Here is a 21,345-nt window from a genome sequence, read left to right on the forward strand (position 1 = left end):
TTCCCCGGAGACTTAACATAACCTTTTGAGGATAAGGATGAGAATGCTATGCTCTTTGTTAATGTCATTGTATTATAGTGACCACCTTTAACTAATGCCTGCACTGTAAGAAAAACAGCGTTAATACTGGGTAAAGAGCAGGCAGCAGATTGTGCCTGTACAAATATTATATTTACGGTAAGAATGCAGTGGATGAAAGAACTGCCTCCTCCTACATGCAGGTGTACAGGATCTTACATGACTATTTTTATTTTTACGACCCACTACTATTTGTGATTTTACGGCTTTATTTACCTTTAAAAGGCTATTGTGCTTTTCAAAATAAACCTCCTTATGTAGTTAAGAAACAATAACCTTTAAAAAATACATGCAATTAAAAATGCAAATCCAACCGACAGTTAAACAATACATTTCACCATAATTAATCAAATTGATTGCAAGACATGGAAATATTTGAACACACACTGAATATGTTTTAAAATGCGATCAATGTAATCCTCTGACCTCTTCATGTACAGGTCACATACAGTATGTTGTTTTATTTCTGTAAGTCTCAATAACTATCTAGTTTTTCCATATAGTTTTGTTGTATACTTGACTAAAACAGTAATCTGTGATATACTTTTTATCCGTGACACAAATGCTGTGTATAGATCAGCTACTGAATACAAATTGAACATTAAGGAATTACGCCAAAGTTAACACAGTGTGAAAAAGAAATCTGCAATATAGAACACAAAAGAGCCTCTGGATACCTGAAAACAAAAAAACACATTAATCAAATTGTTCTTATTTTAGAAATAAACCCATGGAAACAATTTCATTTGAGATATTTACCTTTTACATAAACTGCAGGATCCTGCCTCTCCCACATGTGGTTTAATATGAAGCAGCAAAATGCAAACAGAGGAGTTATAAGTCACACGGGGTACCTCCATATTGTTTGTCTCTCAGTCATCTGTATGTGCACCTTGTTGTGACCAGTGATATTAAATATAATCATGACTTAAAAAGACTTTACAAAGTAGGATATGTGTTTACTGTGTGAGGCTTTTGTTTGAAGCAGAATATAATGACAGCTATCCCCTAAAATCATCTGTAAATGTAATGCAGTGTTTTAAGGTAACGGCAAATATAATGACAGAAACACAAATATGGTGCAGGAAAGCAGTACTAATACTATGTGCAGGTGTACAAGAAAGTGCTGGCAAAAGTAGGTTATAAGCTATAAAGTTTTACCAGTGTATTACTAATATTGTTACAAAGCCATCCCAAGCACGGTGCATATTGACTAAAAAGAAAATATTTTCCCCTAATGCAAAGGATTACACTTACATTTTTATAAATGAAGAGACAAAGCCAGAGCCATGAGCACATTTGATATCTGAGAGACCTTCAACTCCTTGTTTTTCTCAACATAAATCCAGTGAAGATGCATGTGTAGCATTGGTAAAAACCAGATCTGAAGTCAAACTCCTCTGTCACGAGGTAAAGTCATAGTCAAACACAGGTGGTGCAAGAGAATAAATATTATACCATACCGTAAATTCAAACTTGTGACACTTTTTATGGGCATTAACTGGGGTAATTTATGGTAATCTCAATTTTTAAGACAACAGGTTAGGTACTGTTGAAAATGTGTGTATTTTTATGTTTTTTTTACAGTGTACAACAGTGTACAGTGCCTCTTTCTGTCGAGAGCCAGGGGTCCAGAGGACAACCAGCTCTGACATTCATTCACTACAAGCAATTTTACACCAATTTATAAATTATGTATGAATAATATAAAATAGGAAAAAAGGCAATTAATCCATAATCGCATGAAGACTTCATGACCGTTGGCCAATTAAATGATGATCAATCTTTTTGCTGTGCAACAGGAAATTGTGAACCCATCCCTCTTGCACCATATGGCAGACTGAAATAGAAAAACAGTTTGTATTGTATCTGCAATGACAGCTAGTGTCAAAGTTGCTAAAGGCAGTGAAGGCAATATGGAAAACAGTATGTTCTGAAAAAGAAAAAATTTGAACGAATCCGGTGAAGGTGTATTGACTTAGACTACAAATGAGGGGCTTTGAGCTTAGACACGTTGAATGTAGGATTGCTGAAATGTGTGAATGAAACAAAATACAATTCTACCTATGTTTTTGATAAAGATTGAAAATAACATGTTTGCTCAATGCTACACTTGAGTGCCCTGGCAAATGTCTTTTATTTTGTCAATAATGCTTCAGTGTTTTTTAGTTAAGTAATAATTAGTAAATATAAATTATATTTTATTCAGCTTTACACAGTGATCAAGTTTTATATAAAATCTTGACCTAAAATGCTTCTAATTGTGTTAAAAAGCAACTAGAAATGTGTTTTTCATGTGTACTTTTTACTTAAGTACAATTTGGTACCATCTATTTGTAAGAGAGTACATTTTTAGCCATGTAACTGTACTTTTACTTGCGTACAACTTTTCAGTACTCTTTCCACCACTGGTCATAATGATGTATTATACTTTTTGTTCTGCCTCTTAAATCACTGAAAAACATCAAGGCCTTGATACAATTTGATGTTCCACACTCCCTCTCTGTGTGCTTCTTTTTGAGGAGGGCTGCCTGTTGTGCGAGGACTTATTTAAAAGAGCGTCTCATTAAACCTCTTCGTCTTTTCATGTTAACTTCAAATTAGTACACCCTGACTAGATCCTCTCTGTCTGGCATGCTGCAGTCAAGTCGCTGTAGTCCCCATCCTTCCATATAATTAAGCTAATGGCTCTTGAGTTATTGACGGACAGGGGAACATGCCATTTCCCCTCTGGTGTGTCTATTGAATGGACAAAATTGGTGTCTCCTATGTTCTTTTATTCTGTTTTTTACTTCCTTCTTTCTTTCATTCTTTGTTCTTCCCTCAATGAAAGTGTCTGTCAATCAAAATGAGGAGCAGATAAGTCACTACTGAATTGTGCTTGGTATCTTTGTTCAGTGCTGTTCAAACTGTCCTCCCTGGTCCCATGCTCTTTTCCAAGGTCTGTATCTTTGGCTGTCACAGATCCTCCCATAGTCATGTATGTTCTAGGTCTATTAAGTTGGCGCAGTGCCTCGACATGCATGACTGACTTAACATAAAACACGAACAGCCTCCAGAGAAGAGCCTCGCCTCCCATGTCACAGATTACACCATATACATACAATATACAACTCCAGCCACCTCAGTCAGACGGCTCCACTTGTTCATATCTTCACTCTCCCGGCACTCACAGGTGAAGAGAACTTCAAAATGTGCTCATTATAAATGCATAGTGGCTACGTGCGTGCTCCAAGCCAATTATGTCGTGGAAAGAGTGTTGTAGTTGTGGTGCTAGAGCAGAAAAACAGCTGACCACAACAAGAGCACTCCATCGCACTGACAAGAACAAATGACTCCAGCCAAGCCAATCAACCTTGTTACACACAGATGACAACTGACAGAAGGGCATTCTCCCTGTCATTTCAAAGCAGGGGCTCAGGCAGTCTAGACTAATAATTCAAATAAACATTTACAATGGGCCAATATCTGGGTTGGGGGGAATTCAAACGTTAAGGTTCGTAATAATTGTGCACATTATATGCAACTGGATGGATGTTTACTCGGTCCAAAATTAAGTGATGACGCACCACGCAAATGACCAACCATCCATAAATAAACAAATACAGAAAACACAGTCTGTGACATATTAGAGGTCAAAGGTGACATAACAGTTGATTTTTTAGTGAGTGGTAAATGGTTATAGCAACAAGGAACTATTCACCCATTCACACCCACAAACACTGAAGACAAGGCGAGTGAAGTGTCTTGCTCAAGGACATGGCAACAGTCTGCTCTGATGAGTTTTCCATATGGTTTTGTTGTATGCGTGATTAAAACAGTAATCCGTGATATAATTGATTTATCTACCTCACGAATTCTGTGAACTGTTGCACTCGATTTGTGTCATTTTATTTTACACCTGGAGTACAAGGCTGTAGTGCAGTGAGCTGCCTTATGTTCACTGTAATTAGTTCTAATTGGGCCATGGTAACTGTGTAGAGTGGACATAATTGTTTTGCTCCAGTGGTGAGTCAAAAGGTTATTGTAAGTTCAGGCTGTATTATTTTGCATGGGGCTGCTGATCTTGACAGCAAATAAGTTCTATAAGGACTACAGACCCATTTTAGCCTCCCAGAGAAATGGTGCATTGTTGAATTGTTGGTCAATGTTTTACACAAATCAACCTACCGGTACTTTATACAAAAATTAGCTGCAAAACTTTTCTCAGATTCCCCATAGAAATTCCAAATAATTAATAATAATAATTAATGTTGCCATGTTGCTCGCAAAAACTCCATCTTGGCTGAAAGTTGTTGTTTTTTTTCTGTCTGACAAGATGACTCAAAATGTTGTAGTACTGAGGTCAATAGCAAGAAAGAAATTAGTGCACAGAATTATATGGGTCAAATAAAGTTAGAGAATATTCTTCACCATTGCATCCTGGGAGCAGAAGATGTCTCATTACCCATTAATTACCCATTTTCATTATAAAACATATTTAGATATAACGCTGTATGGCTCAGTGTTTTCCACATATAGTTGAATTGGGGCATTTAATGTAGAATACTTTTGCAGTAGCACAAAAATGCTGTATAGCTGCCTACATTATCTTTATATTATATGGCATGTCATATCGAACCTTGTAAACATTATACAATAGTCAAAAGTATGTCAAGAGCACTGCTTCAGCTATAGCTATCTATGAGCTACCTTTTCAGCTGCCTTTAGAACAATAGCCGAGCTGCAGCCTTCTCTGTTTGTATCCAACAGCAATGTCTCTACAAGGTCGCTGCAGACTGAGGCTGAAAACATCTCCTCTCTGTCACTTTGGTCTTGTGCACCATGTTTTCAGATGGATACACTCTTCTGCCTGATCATGTTATGACCATGAAATCAAAATTCTGTCCAAGAGAAGAAGAAATTAAGGTTTTTGTGAAGTAAAATTAAACAAGTATCAAAGGAACGTAAACATTGACCATTACAGTTGTTGATTGGTAATGTTTGTTATTCAGATTCAGAATCATCACAACAAGGGACCATTACCTTTACCAGACTCAGTGTCAAATAGGTGTTCTGGATTTGTTTATCTGCAAGACGGCCAAAACTACAAGCTCTAAATGTAAATTACTGACATTTTGCTCTAAATTATGCATCTAGGTCTAAGAGAATGCCAACCATGCCTGAAAGTGAATGTTAGTAAAGTAAAATTAGTTTTGTCCCAACATATTAGTGCCATATGAAACATCTCACACACTGAGGACTTCAGGGACCGGCCTCCTGCTGGTGCCCAGAGTCAGGACTAAACATGGGGAATCAGTGTTTTAGTTTGATGCAACTAAAACCTGGAACAATCTTCCTGAAGATGTGAGACAGGCTTCGACTTTATTGTGTTTTGATTTGTTTGTATTGTGATTTTAATGTCTTTCTTATTCTGTAAAGCACTTTGAATTACTTTGTGTACGAATTGTGCTATACAAATAAACTTGCCTTGCCCCAGTACAGATATATTGTAAAAACAGCTCTTAAGGTTGAATTGAAAACACTGTGTGCTACTAATTATTAAGTGTTGTATTGGGTACGAATCAGGAAGTAATGCTGGTGCGCTGTTAGCATGCTAGTTGTTAGTAGCAGTGGCGTGACAGTAAAACTCTCTTAAGTTGTGAAATGTGCTCATAAACTCATAAAAAATGAACTAGCCCTATTTAGGATGGTAAAATTTGAGTACAGTGCCTTTAATTTAACTTCTGTCTTTCAATGTAATCCTTCATTCACAGAAACGGTCCAAAGTGGTAGAGTTTGAAATCAAGACATTTCAGTTGCCATTTAGCCATTATCAGTCTTCATGATAGCACTCAAACCGTCTTAATTAAAAAAATATGTCTCAGTGATATGTTTGAAACCTTTCCATAATATTCCATAAATGTGTAATGAGAATAAAATATTGCCTCTTGCCTCAAATTGAGTTATCCAAGTTGGTTATGTTAGTGACTGTATAATTCTGAGACATATCTTTTGTAAACACATGCTGCAGGCGAGAGTACACGGCGGCTTTATTTTATTACTTTATAAATTTACTCCAGCATGTGCCCCAAACAATAAAGTAAAAGAGCAAGAGGTTTTAGCCCAGAGGTGCAACAAGAGTGAGAATATATATAATCTTGAACATTTAGAGTGAAGTAGAGGTGCTATAATGTGCTCTTCCCTACACAGTGGGTTGTAGTGTGAGAGCCAGTTATCAGATGGTGCAAAACCAATTTAGCTATGCAAAGAACATCATTTTCCAGGGCTTTTAGTTGTTCACATCTCAATTTGTCAAGGCAAAGATGAGTTAGATAGAGTGGTCTTGGTGTCTCTGTATAGATGGAAGGTTTTCTCAATGTTCATATTTATATGATAGAACAGTATGTTTCTGTGTGCAAAGGCAAAGCTTGTCCGTGTAACAAAGGATTTGATCATGTCCAGAAATCAATGAAAGTAATAACGTGAGCAATGGAAAGGTAATTTTATTTTTTGAAGGAACTATTGGAGATCATCAATATGTAATGTGTTTGTGGTCATTTATAACTCCTGTATGTGCCCCAGTTGGCTTTAATGTAGTTAGCATTATTTTGATGTTATGTGTAACTGTTTGAGTCTGTGTAAATGTTTATCTTTCCTCCAATTTAAAGGTGCACTGTGTAACTTGGCAGAGGGTCCACCACCTACTCGTCTCATTATGGAATTAAATTGATCTATCCTGCATGTTTTTCATTTACAGGTGTTTATTGCTAAAAACTGCATTTTTAAAAACATGTATTCTTACTGTAAGCAGGCTTGTCTCTCCACAGATCTGACCTGTAACTTGGTCTGGTGGAAACACTTGCTTGTCCCCATGGATATAAATTAGTGCCATGCTGTGGGGCACTCCAGGGAAAGCAATAGCATCTTGAGACAATAAAGAAAAAAAGTGACATAGCACACCTTTAAATGTTACAAATCTTCAAATTTACATTTCTGAAGTGAGAAGGGAAATGTTCTAAAAATGTACTTAGGCAGTTATTCTGATCAATAGTATTTATTGCTTGTTTCTTTATTGCACTATACTTTGCATTTTATATTGTGACTATGATGGAAAATTAAGTATATTGATGTTGTGAAAATATTCTTATCATATGTCTTTAAATACATTTGAGCTGTGACAGTGTGTCAGACCCAGACCAGACACGTGTGAAGGCTCCGTCTCCATCCTACAGGAAACTCTATGTTGTTCTTCATGTGTAAGTGTAAAAGTTTATTATCTCATGGGTGTGAAACAAAAGTCACTGCTTTGAAATGTATGTAGGTTTGTCATTCTGATATAAATACTTAGATGCTCAGGGGGACGAGAGAGACTAAGGACTAGAGGGAGAGATGCTCTGTGAGAGAGACTCAGGGAGCCTTGGGACGCTGGAAGGTCTGGGCCCTGTCCTGTCCATATCTGCTGTAACAAAGAATAAACCTTTCTTTCTATTACATAACTCACCGGGCTTCACAAATGGATTACTTTCATCTAGAATTGTAATTTTTCCACATCAGTGGCAAAGCAGCTTAATGTGTTTTTCTTTTGTTTTTCGATTCCAAGGACTTGTCTGTCCTCAGGATCTCTCTGCAGAAATATGTGATATCTGATTTAGGACACGCAAAGTTATTACAACAACAAAAACAAAAATATTTCCCCATTCTTTACCCTGAGAAATAGAAAAATGAGAACAGGATGCATTCCGACAAAAAACAGACAAACAAATTAAACCTGGATGACAATGTTTCCATCCTTAAAAGAATAAATGATTTATCAAACACGCAGGTCATTATAAAGTCAACAGTAAGTATGAGACAGAGGAATCAAATGTGCTCTTGGTAATGGGAGCGTGGCATCAGGCGGCCTGACTCCTTTCCTTTTAAAAGTGTATTCATACAGCCTTAGGTGATGTGCACTGAACCGCAATACATCCGGAATTCTATTAAAAATACATTGATATGCAAAAAAGGAATGCAAAGGGCAGGAGAAAACAGCACTGTTATGAAATAACTGTACAATAACAATGTAATCTAAGGTTTATTTTTATGAGATTGCAAAAGAAAGTCTTTTGTCCATGTAATTTTCTGTCAGTTTTGCCTTGTGTGTGCTGCATGTGTGTTTGCGTCCTCTCTTACAGGTAATGTAACACCCAAGTGTTCCCTCATCATCTCAGTCAAAGTTAGATTTTGATCCTGTTTTATAACAAATAAATGTCAATTTCACCTGCCCCAGTCTCCGTCCACTGCTTTGTGATTATTTTAAAAAGTTCAAAGTTTTTCGATTTATGGGTAGAAAATGTCAGTAGCTATTTTTCAACAATAAAAACTAAATGAAAACCTAGTGCTGAAGTGTGTGTGTGTGTGTGTGTGTGTGTGGTCTAAAAAAATAACAATAAACTTGATTTCATTACTGTCGTAACCAGCGAGGCGTAAGGACCAAAGGTGCCAGACTCACGACGTGTCTTTATTCACACAAGTGATCACAGAAGTAAGAGTTCATAAATCTGAGTTCATAGCCCAAAAAATCATAGATCATAGTCCATAGAAGCCGGGGAGCGTAGGTGTGGGTCCGTGAACATGGAGAAACATGGGTGCACGACAAGACAGGGAGAACACAAGACCATACCAGGACAGAGGTGCAGGGACTGGGGAGATCCGGAGCTGGTTCTCGGGCAGATTTGCGGAGCACGAGGACGTTCCGGCGCCGAGTGACTGGTCCTGACCCCTCTTATCCACGGCAGGTGGTGTTGATTGCTTTGATGGGAAGCAGGTGCGCGCGGGAGGAGTCAGGACTCCGCCCAGCTCCGGAGACAGGCAGGTGAGGGAGGAGGGAGACGAGAATGCAGGGAGAGCAAAACAGGGATCATGACAATTACTAACTTGAGGTAGGTATTAATACCTCAAGTTACTATTCTCAAAAGGCCAAAGTTAATGGTCCTAACATTAATACTTCACTCAAAGTAGTTTAGTTTTGGTATCAATAAACATCTGAGTATTGTTCAATTACTTTTAACAATTATTTTTAACAACCCTAAAACCCATATTAAACACAGATTTCAGTTTAGCTTTAGTTTTTCTACTCAAGAAAAAAAAAAGTTGCATAAACATAACCTCATTGTAAAGTTAACTATAGTAATCTGAATTTGAAACTGCTATGGTGAATTTTGTGAGCAAGTGAGGAGAGTGCAAAAAACAACTACAGCAACCTGCACTACAGAATGGTTCTGTGAGATAAGGCTCGCTCAGCCCCTGGTTATCATCATCAATTCATGAAATTTAAATTGTCTTTTTTTAATCTCAGGAAATATCTTGACAGAAAAGAATAAAGGAGAAAATGCATTGGCAGAAACAGTGCAGCGATGCAGAGGCTGTTGTGGAGGGGATATTGATTAGACATGTCAGGGGCACAGCTTTGATTCACACACCCGTGTTGAAAGTCCAATGGGATTTGAGCTTAATTGGAAAATATACGACAGCAGTACTGAGGTGTCAGGGAAAGCACAAACCACAAGCATGAAGACTTATTCCTCTGCATTGATATTTCTAGATATACTATATATATATATATATATATATATATATATATATATATATATATATATATATATATATATATATATATATATATATATATATATATATATATATATATATATATATATATATATATATAATGAAGATGTTTCATCCAAGCCACTTCTTCAGTTCTGGTCAGATTGCTGGTGGACACGGCCTTATATTTGTTTGAAGGGAAGAGCCAACTACACTGATACTAACGCACTTATGTCCATTTTCCCTAAACGAGATGTGTTTATGTTTAATGTTTAATTTGAATAACCCCGTTTACCTCATTACAACTTGCAATGCATCAATAGCCATTAATATGGGATTAGAATAGAAACAACCACTTAATTCGTGACCTTTTCAAATGCATCAGGAGGCATGTTTCTTTAATTCAGCCCAGTCTGTCTGGATCATTACAGCATTATCAATTCACAAAGACCTCACTCCTCACTTGTTCATACATTTTCCCTTTTTTCTCTGCGCAGGCTGTGAGTTGTGACTACACTTGTATTGACAGAAGCATGTGACACACCATTAAATTTGACACTGTCCAGACCAAAGCTTTAACGTGGGCTTTGGGGAGGGGTTTGGGACCACATTGATTTGTTCATAACTCAGGACTGAAGTTTGAGGAAATCTATAAGAACAAACTACAAGAACCAAAAATCTAAACATATCACTTTTACTTTTGAGAGTTTAGTGCATAATCAAACATATTTATGACTTTGGAGAGTAAGTGAGATGACTGTTGAATTGTATGAGATATGAGTTTAATTCCTGGGTTTTTGTGTCCTGTTAGGCCTCATTTTTTAGACTTTTATTTAGTTTAGAACTGTGGAGATTTCAAACATATTCAAGAACATTCAGATCTTACCTCCGCAACAAGTGTGGGCATCTTAAAATGTGATGTGAATAGGGCTGTGCAATTAATACAGTTTTAAATGAGAGTCAGTTATTTCTAATTGTCAATTATCTTGGGGCTTTTTAGACTGAGAGCTCTTTAGCCAATCATCTGTCAGTAAACGCACACAGTTTGCAGCAGGGTCCAGACTTTGAAGGAAGAAATTTGACTATTTTGTTGTGCTAAATGGTAATGATTAAAATGTGTATTGTTGAAATAAAATATATTGATCAATTTAAGGATACAATTTGTGGTTAATTATATGTAAATGGAACAGTATAGGCATTAGTTACACATATATGTAGTTAGACATGTGAGGCTTTATAAAACAATTTGAATGGCAGAATTAACACTTTCCAAGTAAACCAGCAACTTCAGTGTGCTCAACAGTGTTGGGCTCAGTTGTGATGATTCCTCATTGACCTTAGTGCTCTGAGGACACGTTCATACAGTTCATACAATACACTGCAGGGAAAGTGAACAGAGCTTTGCTGACACATCCTTGGCCACGTCACTTCTTACAGACACACGCAGACTAGCACTTACACGCACATAAACACGCCAACACCCCCTTAAACACTGTTAACTCTCCCCATCTTCAGCCCCAATAATATCCTCAGAGCGTTGCTAGGAAACACTGGGACGGTAATAGCCCCATTGCGGGAGGGGGCCGGGAAAGGAGACATGATATGGGCCTTATACAATTACTGTTTGAGTGGGGGTCTTTGGGGGTTCAGCTGATGGACAAGACCTGTCAACTCCTCCACCTCTGAGTCTACAGGCCTAATGGTTTTTTAACACTGTTATTATAGAGATTGTGTTAGCTTTGGCTAATTCAGGTAAGCTAGGTTGGTCTTGTCCATGGACACAACAATGACTAGAACTGGGGAAGGTTGGGTTTGAACTCCTTGTTCTTATGACGACTCCACTGAGTCACTGAGGGCCAATTTAAACCTTTATAACAATTTAGAATATAGATGAATAGAAAGTCATGTTATTTATTTTTCTTGTAATGATGTAATAATTATCAAAATATAAGGACCATCAGAAGTTTCATAATTATGCTACAATACATCAAATCATAACCTTTGCTTGTATGGATTGTTTTATTGCAGCAGTAGGTAAACAAACAGAATGAACTACATGAACCACAACCCTTGGTTCTGTTTCAGCGCAGCCAATATGAAGAAATAAATACTGATAGCAGTATATTCAGCTTAGAGTTGCCACTGAAAGATTGATATAGTGTTTCTTTATTTTTTGTCTCTGTACAGGGTTATATGGACAAACAATTTTTAACAGGCAACTTAATTTGTATTTGATTAATTTGATTTACATAAGGAATGTTCCATTTCAGGATGAAGACATTACACACAAATGAGCCTCGAGTTTCATGTGATGTGCTGTTGAGTGGCGGACGTTTGGGGACTAAGGACGTGCTAACTCCGCCCCTCTCCTCTGGGACTAACTCGTCAACTCTTAATACACCTCTCACAAGAACCGGTGTGCAAGAGGCCTGATGAAGGGTCAAGCAACCAAGAAGAAAAACTGATTTTTATATTCCTCTTTGTATGACATTAAATTGTGTTGATCTCAAGGTTGTGCTTCATTCATTTTGGTGTAAGGCTGACAGTAATACATGCTGCATAACAGATGTTTTTTCCCTTCACATTTAATTTCCAGAAATAATTTCACTTATTCAGAGATATTTGATATGTTTTAAAGGAAGTGTAAACAGGACTGGATTGAGTCCTATTTACACTTCCTATTTGTTGACTCCTTATTTAATAACAAATAGAAACAACAAACAATCAATCAACAAACTGTAAATTACATGATTCAGGTTTCATCCTAATATCACATAAAATGACTGGCTTTCTGGTTCTTCAAATAGACAGTTTTCTGGTTACATAGTAATTTCATATCAGATATGAAGGAAAATCTAATACAAATGTTGAACATAATCTGTGTTTGTAACTTTAGCTTTATCAGTAACTAGACCTTTGATTGCTATGTGTTGGTATTCCAGATAAAAACTAGCTAATTAGGTATAATCTGGTGCAGAACATCTATGCTTTTTTTTTTTTTTTTTAATGAGCTTAATGTCTATGTTCAAATAAAGACTAAACTAATCTATCACAACAAAACTGCATATTAAGTGAGTTATTGTACATCTTGGACATATAGACTGCAGTGATGTCACCTGGAACATTTGTATGGTCAGTTCATGGGTTTCAGCTTCCTGTGACATGCTGTCATTTTTAGGACAGCCGATCATTCATTCATTGTAATTGCATTTTATTTTACACTCTATAGTTTTTAGTTTTGCTATTTCCTCTTGCCATTACTTGAAAGATTCGCAGCAACAACAACCATGTGAACAGTCCCCAGTGGCTGCCCCTCCCAGCCCATCACTTACCGCTATCAGAGTGGACCTGAGCTGCAGCTTTGGCCCTGCTTTGGCCGGTCACCAAGCAGAGCCAATCCCTGTGGAGCAGACACTCACTGAGGCCTGAGAGAGAGAGACCATTTAAAAACATTATAATCATCACATGAGAAGAACTGTCTCCTGGTTAGTAATTAGCAAGTGGAGGCTATCTTTGATGCAGTTTGGTTTGGCTGCAGTACAGCACCATAATAAGTTTCCTTTCCTCTACACTGTTGGCATTGTTATGTTATAACTTGTCTATAATTGAGTGTCGTGTTGCTGAGTTTATTGTTATAGTGCAGTTATCAAGTTTTAGAAAGCATTGTGGAGACTTTGTGTAAAATGTAGATTAAAAGATACACATTTTAATTACTGTAGTCTAATCAAGTTGGTAAACCTTAGCACATTGTGTATGGAAATTAGATCAATTCTGCCTAAATATACAAAATGCCTTGGCTTTAAGTACTTGCATTCATATAGCACATTTTGGAGTGAAGCAGGATAAATGACGCTAAATGGAAACATGAAATGATCTGAAATGATTAAAATGATTCTGGTAAAGGTAAATGGTTGGTTACTTTTAACATTACAGGAAAATCTGCTCTGGAGAGAGCTACAGCCTAAATATGCCACGAGGAAAGAACATCGTAACATGGACAGAAACCAGTATAGTGAATTTAACAAAATACAGGCTCTTGAAGTAGATTTTTTTGCAACTTGGTGTTATTGAATAAATAAGTGCACTAGTGAAACAACACTGAGATTAGCCCTGGTAGGAACATATACATGGCCCTTTCTTCCCTCTTATCTTTTCAGACAGTTTTCATTTGTTTTGCATTTGGGAGAGCTCACTACTGCATAGATGGAACCTGCCAAAGCACAGTCAGCTCAGCTCTTTTTAACATGTACAATGTTTTGCAGCTTTATATCCTTTTCCTCTCATACATATATACACTTTGTTCATCTGATATTTGGGTTTGTACCTTTTATAACCTAAGATGTACAGCAAACTCCTCACACCCACAGTGGCATTAGAATCAGACACAGAAAAGTTATTGTCTTATTCAGCCACATCACCACATTATTGCCTCCCCTCTTTATGGCCTGTGGCAGAACCCTTGGCAAATGATCTGCTGCCCCTCTCTCCTGTCACCTCCAGCTCCTATAATAATCTCCTCCACCTCTGTGGGAACAAAATGCAATACCAAGTACTCACCTCATGACACCAGGTTCACTGTCAGAAAACGTCAATCATTGTGCTTTCAAGAAATGTTATTGATGTGGAGAAACTATGCCATCTGGTGAAGAGAGGTCAAATTACCACATAATGTGTAAACCTATTTTAAGAGCAGGTCTACTACTGCTAACCTAGGCCAACATGTGAATGTAGACTATAACTCTCACACTCTGGTTTATCAGAAACAAAATGGATTATAACTGTTGACATAACCCTTAGGCTTTGGGGATGCACAGTTATTTTACTAACTGTTTAAAACATTTAAACAGTTAGTAAGTAGTTAGTTTTTTAAAAACTGTTTTTAATGCTATTTAGTAACTATAATATACATAGATTGTCATTTTACATTTTATTAATTGGAAACTGCAAAATCTATAACAGTTGATAAAAGAAAAAGGTCCATGAACTTCAACACAACAGACGTGATGAGCTCCAGCCTCCTCACAGTGGAATTTCACGGTGGGTCTATGTGATTTTAATGTTGCAGATTTTATATGTGACATTTTTTATCCTACACACGGATGAGCCACAGTCTGATTTTTTTTTTTCTTTTCAGAACAATTTGAAGTAAGTACAGAGTAGTGGGTGGAGATGGTGGAGATGGGGGATAGGTGAAAACATAGTTTAAGTTTTCGGAGCAATGCAGGGCAATACAGAATTACTCAAACACACATTAGTCAAGTTAAAAATGAGGGAGCACCCCCGTTATAAAGCTCAAAGAAGTCAATTTACCCCATAAGTCCCCTTTGAACTACCAAACAATTGTAACGTCTAAAATGTATGAAAGGAAAAGCTCTTAGTTATTTGAATTAATTAGAGCCTGTTCTTGGCACTGAGTCAACACTGCTGATGAACTAATTAAAAGCCCTGATCTCCATCGTAGGTCAATCATTATTCATTTATTACACCCCCAATTGTGTGTCCATCAATTGAATAACACAACTGGAGGCCTGAAAGCCAGAATCAGCATAGGAAGGCTATGTTGTGTCTCTGTTGTGATGTACAGCAGGGCCTTTAACCATAAACCCCCTTTTCAGATCAGTCACATGATGATTTTGGTGGCATCTAGTGGGAAATGTCAGTCATTACAAAGGTAAGCCTATGGTTAAAATGAGAACTATTAGGTCTACACAGATCCCATCCCAGGTCTAATTAGGCGTTTTAAAGTAGAACATTTTACCTTTAAGTTTGCTCTATTTATGTGTGTGAAACATTGCCCCAACATCTGCGGCGATGCTATTTTGTAAATATGGACTTTGGTAGAGGTGCAGCTTCCTGCGAAACAAGGAAGAAGGAACAAGGTCTCATTTCTCGGCGCTACCAAGAAAGTCTATCGGTAAACGCGATCATAAAACAGGAGTCGATGTTTGGAGAGATTTGTGAGGGCGTCACATGAGTAAAAGCGCGTGGACGCACACATTTGACGGGATGTCCAGGTGAGACTCTCACAGCTCATCTGTACAACACTATTGTAGGCTACTAGGATACTTTAATCAAATACTGCTGTAAGAGTTTAAGTCCAGGTAGGCTAGGTTTTATTAATCTTTAGTTATTAATATCTTAGATTCTATTTATTTGTGCTATAATATCAAAATTTCTGTCAGATAGGTTTATTATTGTAATTTATTTTAAAGTTTGGACTACTGTCCTGATTAAACAGACAATGCTTGAAAAAGAATAAGTAGGATAACAATTTGTAAAACAATCCAGTTTACTGATTAAATATTCATCATGTTATAAAACTATTTTCAGGGCATATTAATTGTGTTATTACTGCATGTAAAGTAAACCCATAAGATGGACCGACCTTAAAAACAGCGGGGAACCCTGTCTTAGTTGAAGAGCTTTATACAATCAGTCAATACTGGACTTTGTGCTAAATAAGGATATAATGATATAATAACAATACTGGTGTAAAAAGAGAAGTCTGAAATGGAAAGCCACACTCGATCTTGTTAGATACTGTGTAGTTTCTTGTTCCTCTTTACTTAACTAATTATTAACCATCACCTATAATGTCTTCTGTTTTCAGTAACGCCCCGGCCACAATGGAGCACTATAAGGCAGCAATGTTGCTGAGCGGTGTCGGTGATGCTGTGGCATATAGAAGGGGTGACTGGGAGTTCAATTTCTCGGGACCAAACATTCTCAAGGTTGGTACCATTTTAAATAGATCTATTGATAGTTTGTGGACGATGTTAGCCTTTCAGATGTTCTAGGAGCTTAAAGAGATTGGTGGCCTGAAGAAAATCAAGGCTAAGCTCCCAGATTGGCCTTTGAGCGATGACACAATTCTACATCTGGCAACAGCTGAAGGTTTAGCAACAGGTGAGGTCAAAGTAGCAATTTTATACTGTCAACTTTTTTTTACTGGTTTTCTTTCTGAATAGACAATACATTGCATTGATCTTGTTGTCACTGTCATATTGGTAAGACCTCATCATAACATAATTACATTAATTCTGTTTGGCACTTTGATTATTTACTTTTATTTAATTTCTCTTATAAATGTTACATAAAATAGATTTTACTTTACTGATTTTTTTAAGGATTCTTTTTTTTTTTTACATGTTGAGAATTTTTTTAAGTATGACAAATTAAACTTTTAAATATTTTGTCACCAGGAAAGGAAGGAGAGGCTCTACTACATGAAGTGGCTGCTCTGTATAAAAAGGGAATCTGTGATATGAGTGGTAGGGCACCAGGACAAACCACTGTCCATGGTGAGAAAAAATAAAGTTAATAATAATATGTGTATGTATGTGTTTAGTGGCTTGCAAAAGTATTCATCCCCCTGGAACCTTTTCACATATTGTCACGTCACAACCACAAATTTAAATACATTTTCTTAGCAAAATGGCGCACAAGTGTAAAGTGGAAGGAAATATTTTACAAGATTACAAGATGTGTGTAATCTTGTCTCAGTATAAATGCAGCTGTGCTAAGAGACATCAAACAGGTCAGAGAAAAAGTTGTGGTGAAGTTTAAAGTGGGGCTTGGATCTAAAAAGCTTTCCCAAGTGTTGAACATCTCAAGGAGCACTGTTCAATCCATCTTCCGGAAATGGAAAAAGTATGGCACAATTGGAAACCTACCCAGACATGGCTGTCCACCAAAACACAGAACGAACAAGATGAGCACTCATCAGAGATGCAGCCAGGAGGCCCATGGTCCATGGTCTGGAAGAGCTGCAGAGATCCACAGCTGAGGTGGGGGAGTAGGTTCACAGGGCAACTATTAGTCGTGCACTACACAGATCTAGTATTCATGGCAAAGTGGCAAGAAGAAAGCCATAGTTGAAAACCATCCATGAGATGTCTTGTTTACAGTTCACTAGAAGTCTTTTGGAGAACACAGCAAACATGTGGCAGAAGGTGCTCTGGTCTGATGAGACCAAAATCAAACTTTTTGTCCTAAAAGCAAAATGCTATGTGTAGAGGAAAACTAACACTGCACATCACTCTGAACACATCATCCCCACAGTCAAACACGGTGGTGGTGGCAGCATCATGCTGTGGAGGTGCTTTTCTTCAGATGGAACAGGAAAGCTGGTCAGAGTTGATGAGAAGATGGATGGAGCTAAATACAGAGCAATCTTGGAAGAAAACCTGTTGGAGTCTGCAAAAGACTTGAGACTGGAGCAGAGTTCACCTTCCAGCAGGACAACGATCCTAAACATAAAGCCAAAGCGACAATGGAATGTTTTAAAGCAAAACATGTGTTCATGTGTTAAAATGGCCCAGTCAAATATACATATATAATTTTTTTTTTCTGAGGTGTGTCTCAGCTCAGGCCCGGGCAAGAAGGGGGTTACCGGGTGGCTTACTGCCCCAGATCAGGAGGATGTGGAGCTGCCATGAGAGCCATGTGCATTGGTCTGAGGTGAGTAGTAGGACTGTTTTATTTGTAGTTATATAGTTTTGTTTGGGCTATAGACAAATCCATGTCACTGAAGTCCAAAGTAAGCATAGAAATCAAGATGAAAAGTCATTGTAAGGGGAGATACGACAGGTAAAATGTTTTGGGTTTTTTTGTCAGTTTGGTATCTTAACATATAAGATTTCTGGTGGAAACAAAAAATGTCCACATTGCCCTGAAAGATGTTTTAATATTATATTGTATTGTATTAATATTAAATTCAATGAACCTGAATCCATAGATTTACAATTGAAAGCAGAAGTTTACATACAGTTTATAAAAACACTCATGTGCTTTTTTATTTTCACTGTCTGATGTGAAATCAGATGAAACATTTCCTACTTTTGCCACTTTTCCCAAGTGCCAGAATAGTGAGAGAGACAAGTTTTCATGACTTTCTTCAACTATTGTGAGATGGTTGTGGAAGGATATCCAAAATGTTTGACCGTTTTGAAGTCATGCAGTTTAAAGGCAATGGTACCAAATACTATGGTATATGAAATGTATGTAAACTTCTGACTTTCAAGAAAATCATGAAAAATGTAATACAAAAAATCCTTCTCTCATTATTCTGGCATTTAGCAAATAGAAATAATTTTGGTAATCCTAATGGACCTACAACAGGAAAAGTTTAGTCTGATTTCATGTTAGACAGTGAGCATATGTGTCTTTTTGCATAGTGTATGTAAACTTCTGGTTTCAACTGTTATATGGAACATTGCAAGTTCAAAGGCCATTTTCACAAAATGCATTTTTCTCCCTTAGGGATATAAGGATCACTCCTTAAAGTGGCACCTACATACACCAAACTTTACAGTCTTGTACAACATACACAAGGATTTGTTGATATCAAATTACAAGTCTGATTTATTAAAGTTTTAACTTTGAAAATTAGGCAAAATCAGAATTTTTAGGCCATTTTTCATTGAGGTCTAGTTTACTCGGATACTAAATAAGATATCCAAAATCCCTTCTGTATATTTTTTAGTATTTAATATGACAACAAAATGAAGTAATGAATTTAAATCTGACTATTTTTGAGATTGAAAAGACTCCTCAAAATTAGCAATTTTTGCTTTTTTTTTTTAATGGAAGCGCTACATAATGAAAACCAATTTAAAAAATTTTCTTAATTTTTTATGAGTAAACTACTGAAGATGTTTCTGATTAATATATCTAAATTTAAGATTTTTTCCTGTTCCCCTGCAGTCTCACTTTAGCCTATTACTAAGTAATTGGTGAATTTCAGATTATAGAATTTGTTGGTGTCATACTCCCAGTTTAACTATTCATCTGTTAATTAAATTGTATCATGAAATATCCAAAAAGTAAATGCACAAATGTTGAATGTTGTACCTGACTATTACCTGTACCTGTCTATTACTCACTAGACCCCAGACTGTGCTGCTACAAACATCTGCATTTTAACAACATTTATTTTAGATGTCCCCCATCTGTATCTGGCCACAAGAATAATATTTTATTTGCTAGACTGCTGTGATGTCATCTGAAGAAATTGCTTAAAAGAAAATAACTGAAAATGTATAATTTTTAAGTGTTCACCAAACACTATTTGTTTGTTTGAGCAGAAAATGAATTTAGCCAGCAAATGGTTTTCTTTATTTATAGATTACTAATTTAATTTAAAGGTTATAATAAAGGTGATATTCTGTAATATAGTATGTTTTACAAGTAAACTACATTATGTAGTTTTACATCTTAAAAGTCTAAGAATCTAAAAAACAGTAGCTGCTAGCTTTAAAGTTGTCATATACATCAGTGAAGTTCTGAGACAATAATGGAGTCCATGTACTCCTCAGGTATCCAAAGCCAGAGCAGTTGGAGACTTTGGTGGAAGTTGCTGTGGAAACAGGCAGGATGACCCACCCTCACCCCACAGGGTTCCTGGGGGGTGTTGCTGCGGCCCTGTTTACAGCGTATGCCGTCCAGAGGAGACCCATGGAGTCCTGGGGCGTTGGACTCCTCAGTGAAGCCTGTCCCATTGCAAAAAGCTTTGTGAAGAAAGCAGGCTTTGCTGTAAAAGAGACGGAAAGAGACTGGAACTACTTTAGTGGCAAGTGGCAGAGGTAAGTTCAGTACTGAATTAAGATCCACTTTCATACTACTTTAAAGTGCCGGTATAGTAAAAGCCGAAGTTAAATCTGTCAAAAATGTTTTGTCCAGTTGATAGATTTAACTTTGGCTTTTGCTATGGATAAGACATGGACCTTCACAGACACTACTTTAAAGTGCATCATAGTTTTACATCCGTTAAGTGGCAGTTTGTGAAAAAAGTTGAGACAAAATGTGTCTTAATTAATGCACAAAAATACAAGAAGAAGCAGTGAGTTCAATAAATACAAAAAAGGAAAAAATCTGCAGAATTTTAGTAAAACCTAATAATTACATTAACTATGTTTTTAGTGAAATATGCAGTCTAATCTGTCATGTTTTAACATTAATACTTTTCCCACAGCTACTTGGATTTGCGTGGACTGTCAAATGGGGTAGGTCCTGTGATTTGGCCTGATGCGTACGGTCCTGCTGAGAGAGATGGAGCCTACAAGAGCTTTAGTTTCAGTGGCTGGGGAGGAAGCAGTGGTCACGATGCTCCAATGATCGCATATGATGCCTTACTGGGGGCAGGCGCGGACTGGGAGGAGCTTATGAACAGGGCTGCTTTTCATGGTGGTAAGTTAGTTTAGACTGAAAAAGCTGCTACTTAAGTTAGGACTGAGTAATTAATTGAATTTTAATCAAGAATGTAATTTAGTCTCTACATATAGTCAATGATATGCTTGGGTCATTTTATATTTATAACTCCATCCTCAGACCCAAAACAAACAAAGGAAACAAAGAGAACAACAGAGCAAGCCAGTAGGGCTGTAGTAGCAATCTGACCAGAACTGCAGAAGTGGCTTGGATGAGCACGAACACGTCTTCACTCATACAATGATTTGTCCAGTTGACAGATTTAACTTTGGCTTTTACTGTTTTTTTTGTGTTCCCTGGCAACAGTTAAAATGTATATATTATTTTTATTACATTTGTAAATAAGACAAAATAAAAATCAAATTGAAAATTGTGACCGATCATTTGAGAGACAAAATTGCATATCAACCACTACTTGGTCACTTCCGCAAAATCAATTTCAGTAATCTAAACTAATGTATTTAAATTTGTTTTAAACCTCCAAAGGCA

At 37.0% G+C, this 21,345-nt stretch overlaps 1 protein-coding gene across 2 annotated transcripts in view; it reads left to right on the forward strand.

The window, feature by feature from the left end:
- Positions 1–21,345, forward strand: part of kif22 (kinesin family member 22) — a 65,539-nt gene that overhangs the window by 43,576 nt on the left and 618 nt on the right. The window contains exons 1-7 of one of the 2 annotated variants that reach the window (XM_055229621.1): positions 15,517–15,662; positions 16,259–16,379; positions 16,446–16,554; positions 16,851–16,949; positions 18,003–18,108; positions 19,965–20,231; positions 20,621–20,835. In XM_055229621.1, the coding sequence (XP_055085596.1) occupies positions 15,619–15,662; positions 16,259–16,379; positions 16,446–16,554; positions 16,851–16,949; positions 18,003–18,108; positions 19,965–20,231; positions 20,621–20,835 (961 nt within the window). In that variant the 5' untranslated portion in view covers positions 15,517–15,618. Of the gene's footprint in view, positions 1–15,516; positions 15,663–16,258; positions 16,380–16,445; positions 16,555–16,850; positions 16,950–18,002; positions 18,109–19,964; positions 20,232–20,620; positions 20,836–21,345 lie in introns of those variants that run through there. The other variant, XM_055229620.1, reaches the window with a different exon arrangement.

This window comes from Periophthalmus magnuspinnatus, chromosome 19, assembly GCF_009829125.3.
Source record: "Periophthalmus magnuspinnatus isolate fPerMag1 chromosome 19, fPerMag1.2.pri, whole genome shotgun sequence".
NCBI classification, from domain to species: Eukaryota; Metazoa; Chordata; class Actinopteri; order Gobiiformes; family Gobiidae; genus Periophthalmus; species Periophthalmus magnuspinnatus.